Source organism: Terrapene carolina, unplaced genomic scaffold (genome assembly GCF_002925995.2).
Source record: "Terrapene carolina triunguis isolate 2854851 unplaced genomic scaffold, T_m_triunguis-2.0 Scaffold395, whole genome shotgun sequence".
NCBI classification, from domain to species: domain Eukaryota; kingdom Metazoa; phylum Chordata; order Testudines; family Emydidae; genus Terrapene; species Terrapene triunguis.
This window is the reverse complement of record NW_020664746.1, coordinates 2,593,898-2,602,510: the sequence shown is the minus strand read 5'-3', so window position 1 is coordinate 2,602,510 and position 8,613 is coordinate 2,593,898. Positions and strand designations below refer to the sequence as shown.

General features: G+C 41.7%; 1 protein-coding gene across 2 annotated transcripts in view; it reads left to right on the top strand.

Annotated features, from left to right (window-relative positions):
* PWWP2A (PWWP domain containing 2A) overlaps positions 1 to 6,421 on the top strand; it is a 43,332-nt gene extending 36,911 nt beyond the window's left edge. For both annotated transcript variants that reach the window (XM_024211910.2, XM_024211909.2), the window contains one exon: positions 2,349 to 6,421. In XM_024211910.2, coding sequence (XP_024067678.2) covers positions 2,349 to 2,362 — 14 coding nt within the window. In that variant the 3' untranslated portion in view covers positions 2,363 to 6,421. The remainder of the gene's footprint in view (positions 1 to 2,348) is intronic.
* Positions 6,422 to 8,613: the final 2,192 nt, after the last annotated feature.

Below are 8,613 nucleotides of genomic sequence, written 5' to 3'. Positions count from 1 at the left end.
GCAGGGAGGCTTAGGTAGGGGGTGGAGTCCTGGGGGGCAGTTAGGGGCAGGGGTCCCAGGAGGGGGCAGTCAGGGGACAAGGAGCGGGGGGGAGGGTTGGGGGTTCTGAGGGGGGCGGGAAGTGGGAGGGGCAGGGCTAGGGCGGGGCTCCTCCCGTCCTCCTTTTTTGCTTGCTGAAATATGGTAACCCTAGTATTACTGAAGAGTAAATCAGGGCTGAATATGGATTATTGGCTGTTCATCTACTGACTGATTTGAAGACACAAGGTCCCTCTTCTATATGTGTTTGTGCTGCTGGCTTTTTGAGCAAAGGCATTTAAACATGTTGGGAAAAATTGTAATCTTACATTTTTGTAGTATTGTTGAATTTCTGACAAGAATTTGTTTCTGTAATACTGACGTTATGGAGGTTTCCATCAGAGAGATGTCCTGGGTGCAGTGATGCTAGTTAATACAATGCTTATCTAATCCTAGGCTGCTGCTATAGGCTTTTGTGCTGCCCTAGGCCTGCCGGCTTGGAAGAGCAAAACCATACTGTGTGTTAGGCAACCTGTCATATTTTTGAGATTAGAAAGTCTATTTTAACATTTGTGGAAAGCAAATGTAAATTTTTCTTCATACTCCATGCACAGTGACCTGCACCAATGGTAAATGTCATTTGATTTCAGTTGCAAAATATACTTTGCAAAAATCAGCACTTGCTCCCTATGCAGAAGTATAAGATTAGCATCCTTTTCTTTGTAGAAGCTCTGCTTGCTCAATTCATTCATCTCTGAAGGGCATGTGGACTTGATTTTTCTTGCAGACAGAACATAGTACCCAAATGGAGGATGTATCAGATATTAAAACTAATGCAACAGATTTTTAGCCAAGATGCAGCAATTGGATGTATCTCAGCTTGGATCCACAATTCTACTAAACCTCATAATTGCTCCTCGCTTCCTCCCCTTTGTATCCAATCACTCCCAAATTCCCACTCCATCTGACTTCCTTTTACTGCAGAGCAGAGGACATAAAATGAGCTGTTTTTCAAACTCTTATGCTACTATTAAAGTCAACTTTCCAGGCACAGTAAGCACCTTCAAACTGAGAAGTTCCTTAGTATATACCCCTTGCCCACTCCTATGTCAGATCATTATTCTTCTGTTTTTCATCCCTCTCTTCTCATCCCCCCCCCCATGTATCAAGTGATTTCTCAAGCTTCCCTTCCCCTCTCTTCTCTGAAGTTACTTCTTTTCAGCAACAGCCTCAGGGCTTAGGCCCACCCACCGTCTTTTCTGTTAATCAGGATGTATTGTTTAAGGCATTGTGTTGGAGGGAATGGAAAACATATGTTTAGCTATCTAAAGCAATTCTAGTCTGAGCAAGCTCCAGCAGGATTGTAAAAAGAGTCAGCACAACTGGGCAGGTTTTGTTGGAACCTCCTTCGCTTTCCTAACCAGACCTAAATGGCAGGTGCACCTATACTAATAACACTGAATCTTTGGGTACGTCTTCACTTACATCCGGGTCCGGATGTAAGCAATCGGTTTTCTGAGTTCGATTTATCGCGTCTGGTTAAGATGCGATAAATCGATCCCGGATCGATCCCGGAAGTGCCCCGGATCGATCCCGGAAGTGCTCACCGTCGACGCTGGTACTCCAGCTCGGCGAGCGGAGTACGCAGCATCGACAGTGGAGCCTTCCTGCCGCGTCTGGACCGCGGTAACTTCGGACTAAGGTACTTCGAATTCAGCTACGTTATTAACGTAGCTGAATTTGCGTACCTTAGTCCGAAGTGGGGAGGTTAGTGTAGACCAGGCCTCAGTAATACTCTCTTAGCTACTGGCGATGGTGTTGTAGAAGAACTGTTTATTGCTTGGATTGCTTCTGTTCAGTTGCCATTTTCATCTGTGTGTCGTGGGGCAACTGCAGACTGAACCAAGTGGTTGCTGAAAGGCAACATGTTCAGTAGCTTTATTTTTGCTGCTCCATTGCATGCTTTCAGTTCTCTGTAGCCAAGTACAAATGTGTTGACACTTTTGAGTTGTATATCAGTGAGCTATACATGGTCCCAAAGGCATTGTATATTAATCATTCCCATTTGATTAACAACCCCTAAGCTTCTCTGAAAATTTAAATTAATGCTTGCTGTTGAAAGTGGGTGATATTTATGAGGGGTCTGTTCACTTGCATATGTTTTTATAACAATTTTAAGACCGCCCTCCACCCCCCGGCTTCTCTTACTGTGGAATGCACCAAATGTACAGGTGAAACAATAACTGTTCTGACCACCTCAGATTCTGCTTGCCACATATGCAATACTCTGGAAGAAGTTTAACCCTTTTCCCTTTCTCTCCCCTTTTCAGCTCAGAGACACTAGGCACCTGCTGTTTTTATGGAACCTCACCACACTGCCACGAAGAACACCAGCTCATCAGGAATGACACAAATTTGAGACTGAATTGTCATATTTTCCCTCTGAAATCTTAAACAGAGGGAAGAGAGGGCAGGGTGAATGTGTTAAACAAACAAAACCACCCCCACTAATCCTATTGGGGCACCTGTGTCTATTGTACATTTTCTTTGAAATTTAAAAAGATGTTAGGAAATATTTTATAAAACTTTTTTGCAATAAATGACGCATGAGATGGGGAGAGATTATACGAAGTGTTCATGGAAGGAACCACTTGAATTATTAGTATGAAGAATTACTGCGAATATATTTTTTTTTAATGTGACAGTCTAATCAATATGTTTGACAGGCCCCAGTGATGGAGCCAATTGCCTGGAAAGTTGACTGTAACTTTTGAACTTTGGTTTTGATTCTTAACTTTAGCACTGCATTTTCCATTCTCCAAGGCTTAGTTAGTATTTAGTATGGGTGTTAGCAGAGCTATAACCTGTGATCTAAAGCATGTCTGAAAGCAGCTGTATTGTAAAATATGAACAGTCTTGTTAAATGAGACCAATGTTTCCCAGAGAGGTGATGGGCAGGATGACAGCAGTAACTCCATGTATCTCTAATTTATGGGGAAAATCTTCCCCTGTGAAAATGGTTGTTCTATTCTTATGCTGATGTAACACTTTGGGAATTGAGGATTGTTGGAAACGTATCAAGAAGGGCTACATCTCTGACAGCATAGTCATTTCGATTTGCTTGTAATACTATAGCAATATGGGATTTAAGAATGGCTACTGCTAAGATAGGATAGCAGTCGTTTGCCAGGTCATTGTTCTCGCCCCCCACCCCCCCGCCTCCCAGCCCAGAATAGAACTCGTGCAGGCAGCTAGTACAGCAAGAGTTTCCATTAGTGGTTTTAATGGTAGTTGATTTAATAGAATCATAGAAATGTCGGGCTGGAGGGGACCTCGAGAGTCCAGCCCCCTGCTCGATTCGCATTGCCTCAACTTCTTTGGATACCATTAAATCAAAATTAGAAGGTCAAATCTTTAATCCTCTTTCTTCCTTTCTCCAAAAGATGTTTAGTAATAGTTATTTCAGCTGAAGCTAGTGAATGTTGACCATACTGCTAGAATACTGGCTTGTTAATTTATTTGCCACTGATTGTTTTAATATTGTGTGCACGTTTTCTTGACAATATGGTTTCCTGTGCTATTCTTAATGATAGAAGGGGATTCACTGGATGCCTGACTTGGGAGAGTAAATATTTATTTTGGAGAAATGAAAATGTGCACATAATCTAAAGTTCTAATAAAGTACAAGTTCCTCTTTCGATGGAAATGCAAAGGCTTGTACTAAACTCTTTTCCTATTTACAAATATTCTGATCTCATCAGGGAATGTAAAATATCTTTCTACAGGTTATCTGCAAAGAGAGCACCTTTTCCAAAAGTCTCTGGTTTCCAAAGGCACAAATATGGTTTCATAACCTGTGTGCATGGATCATGAATTAAGTAACCTTTGATTTCAAATCATGGTAACCATAGATGTATATTTTTTCCCCATTGCTTTGGTATTTGGTAACAAATCCATATTTTTAGCAGAGCAGGGGAAACAATAATCCATACCCAGGAAAGATATATTGGTGGTACATATAGTCAAAGGCAGTTCTATATTAGAGATTTAGTAGTTACTTTAGTTTGATTAGTGGTAACTTCATAATTTATTTATAAAACCAGAAACCGAAACCATAGCACCTATTTCTTCAAAAACTATTTTAGCTGCACATTGCTGTTGTACAGTAGATTCAAATTGTGCTACTTTTCATAATAAACTGCAGATTTTTTTTTTTTAAATAGAGAATAGTAATTATTGTTCTGCAGTACTCTTGCTTTCTAATGTAGTCAAAGCAGAGGGTCAGCAGTCTGGTCCTGCTCCACTGCCCAAAATGTGACCAAGATTTATTATAAATTAAAGCATCTCACTCTTAGATTACATCTGCACTATGAGCTAGGTGTGTGATGTACACGTACACGTGCTAATTCTCATGGAGCTAGCGTGAGTATAAATAGCAGTGTAGCCGCAGTAGCATGGATATCAGCAGCAGAGCCATAGCTTAGTGGGGCCTAGACTGTACCCACCAGTCTCAAGCAGGTTTGTATTCAGCATAGCTAAGCTATGCTGCCACTGCAGCTACACATGCTACCGCAGCTACACTGCTATTTATACTCACGCTAGCGTAGTGACACCTCATGCAAAAATGTGTAGGCAAGTTGGGATCACACCCCTAGGTCGTAGTGTAGACGTAGCCTTAGAGAGAGAGGGGGACAGGGTGCAGTGAGTTAATGTGCTAGCCTTTTACCTCTGGAGACCAAACCCTGATTGTATTACAAGTAGATGGGGGTCTCATCCCTACTGGGGGAGTCACTTTTATCCACGTGAAAACAAAAAACAAAACCACACCAGACAACATGGCACAAAACAGTTTCTGCTCAGGAAAAAGGCCCAGGACTGTAATAGCAGGGTTATTCCATGCTGGGATTGAAATGATTGACGTTGTGTGTGGAAGCCAGTAGTGCCTGCCTATATGACATCTGACTCTTAACCAGTGCTCTTATTGCCTCTCCTGCAAGAGCACTAGCACACATCAGTTGGAGTATACAGAACATTATAGTTTGAGAGAAATGCAGGTCTCTGCATTGGAGTATATGGGTAAATTAAGCAAATAGAAAGCTTAAAAAATAGACAAGGTAGCAAACTGTATTTGCTCATAAAAATGAGTTTATTTTCATGGGAAGTAGTGCAGCCATTTTGTTTGAAACCAGATTTTCATTTTGAAGTGAAACTGTCAGGGATATTTTAATGACTGAGAAGTACAGTAATGTATTGCTTTTCACTTTTTGGCTTTAGTTGCTTAATATTTAAGCTTTGCTCCATGCTACCTTTTTGTCTGTATATTGAATGGTCACTATGCCTCCTTCATTTTGTAGACTTGAATGAGGGGGGGGAAAATGATTCACTTTTAAGGTTTGCTCAGAGGTAAATGTTAAAGAATGTTGTGTAACATTTATTCAAATAAAGCCTTGATTTTTTTTTTTCAGCACTTGTTGAAGGGAAATGATGTGGAACATTTCTATGCTATAATTTTCCTTTATATTTCCCTTTCCTTTTCTAAACCAGCAAGTTTTGATTACATCTTATGTCTGTTACATTTTCTGAATTAAAGTGAGGATGCTGATCTGCTCTTGAGAGTGCATCCTCCAGATTAAATTCCTACTTGACTGACGCTGTCCAACCTTGAGTTTGGCCCATGGTGGCTGGTTCATGTTAAATCTTCCTTGACCAGTTGGATGCTTTCCACAAGAAATAGTAAAAGCCCCCACATAGACAATGAGAAAAGATACTGTGCACCATGAAGAGGCAGAGACAAAGAAAACATGACTGTAATCCATGGCTGCAGTCAAGGAGCACTGGATACAGCTCACGATGGAGGCACACCATGGCAGATGGGTGTTGCTGTAGCTGAAGGACACAGTGACTATACCCCCTGCATTGGCCATAGCAATAGGGAGTGGCATAAGAGCTCTGTGCCACCCGGGAATCCCCCTATGGAGTGGAGAATCGTCTGGTGACCAGCTAATGCTGTCTTTGGTACCACTTTGTTCTGACGGCGTTGTACAAAGCATCTGGAACGCAGGAAAGAGCTGAGGCCTTTGAAGAACAAGATCTGCATGCTATTCAATCACTGGTTCCTTGTGATATTAACAGCTTCAGACAAATCCGTCTGTTGCAGGTAAGGGTAATGGAATCTTTCTCCATTTAGGGAGGAAACTCCCCACATTGAGTTGCATAATTTCATAATTTTCCCTGAAGGAGGTGGTTATGCCATAATGGGTAATTCACTTTAAAAAAAGCACAGCATTTGTAGCATTGGGTCAAAGCAGGGTCAAGTTGTTGCATATCTCCTCAAATTCCAGAATCTATAGGAGCTGCACTGTCTGGTAAAAGAAAAAAATGCTCTCAATTCCTGCAAATTAAAGCTTCCATACTTAGGAAAAACTAGCACGTCTTTTATTTGTGTCTAGGTTAATCAAATATAAAGTAGATAAGAAATCTATTTGGAAATGTTTATTAAGCATGTTACTGACTAAGCATTTTCCTCTTTCAATGGTGTACAATTTGTCTGAAGGGACAGATCAACTGTGCAATACAGTTGGTAATAGTCTCAGCCAAATACCTTTCCAAAGTATTAAAACTAATTTGTTGGAATTAAATGATTGTGCAGATGCACTGAGTCTGTTGTGACAGCTACCTTGGATCTATCCTCCATGCTATTCAGACATTTTTGGTCCAGTATAACTGCAAAGTGCATCATATCTTCTCTCCTCGAGTCTCTTGTGTGGAGCAGAAATAGGGCATATGCTTTTTCTGTTCGTTTTATAAATGTTCCATTTTCTACTCCTGTTTTGATTATAGGAACTTCCTTCTTCTATTAGTCATTCATTCTTGCAGCAGTCTCTCCGGTTGTGGTTTTCTCTCATTAGGCTTATAGGTGGAAAGAGGAAATCATGCTAAAATGTAATTGGTCACTAATAACTTCATGACATTGCCTCTATAGCTCCTCACTGTGGGAGTCATTTGCTTATGCTACATGGCCGTGGAACCTATGAGAGTAATTAACTATATTTCAAAGAGTTCTACAGATATACTGATTAATCCTCACTACAGTAGCACTATAACGAAGGTATAAAAGTAACACCACCCTACCAATGCTGATGTCATGTAGACTCCTGTTTATTACTCCCTGGAAGCATCAACAAGGTGATACTACTCTTCCCTCATTAAGCATGTGTCACAGCTCCTTAATGAACTTCATGATCCAGGAAGATTTTATAAGCACTTGCCAGCTAAATAGTGAGAAGCAGGTATAAAGGGGTACAATTTCCTCTGAGGGGAAAGAGGGAAATGGATTCCATCAAGGCCAGCCTTCAGTCATGCAGGAGAAGTTATAGAAAGAGAGGGACTATGGTAAAAGTCAAGAGAATATTGGATGACCTCCATACACCCAAATTAGAGATCATCTAGTGAACGCTGCAGTACCAGAATTGCATTCTAGAAATCTTCATCTATACCCTCAGATGCCACCAAGAAACTCACAGGAGAGGGAGGAGGTACAAAGGTGGCTTTATATTACCTTTGTGCTCTGTGATCTTGGGCTGGGTTAGGTCCAGTGGTGCCAGCAGTAGGAGGGGCTACCCATCTGCCTGTGTGCCCAGTGTCTTGGATGGGTACAGAGTCAGGGCACCTAGCCCCTCCAACCACCACAGCTACACTATATTTTTTAGCTTACTATCTTGATCAGAACTAGTGGAAGTTTGTCTTCTCAACCTGGGAATTGCATCCCTATATCCAAGTGCAGACATACCAACACTGGTTAGTTCCCCAGAATAGGTGAACAGTCTGGCTCCTGGTGACCTGATGGAGTGGTCAGCCTGGTGATTGCTGAGATACATTAAAGCCATTTCCATGCCCCCTTTTCCTCAGCCATGCCCTCCTCTCCAGCTGTAGGGGATAGTAGCTATTATGCCTGTTCTTTACTTTTGGAGGACCGTCTTTTCCCCTGATTGAGGTGAATAGCCCATCGTTGGTTATGGCAGCTTTAGGGCTGCTTTGCATAGAGCAGTCCTACCATTTTTCCAGAAACCATCTTTTCTCTCTTCATCCTCAGTCGGGTGGCAGAGAAATACACACACTGACAAATGCTAAGTGTGCGTGCAAGGAAACTGAGAATGTCAACAGAATTACATAGCAGTGTTAGCAGCCCTGCAAGCAGCTGTTGGAATATCATCAGGCCAATGTGAACTTTCATATTAACTGCCACTCCCTTTTTTTCCCCCTTGCTTGTCCTCCCTAAAGTTGTTTTCAAATGGACTTGTCAGTCACCTTCTCACTTATCTCTTCATGCAGGAAGACTGTGTAATAATGACTCTTGAAAGGAAGTGGACGTAGAGATACAGCATGCTGTATGTCACAAGAAAAAGGAACAAACTAATTTCCTCTTTTAGACAGCGCACTGGCAGCTATAATACTTTAAGTGCTGTCTGTAGCCCAGTTTCTGTGTGCCTCTATCCCATGCCCTGGTGTTTCAGTGCTCTTAGGCTGTGAGTCTGCAGCATAAGCAAAGATGATCTTGAAACACAGGCAGTGGAATTTGCAAAGGGAGCAATTTGA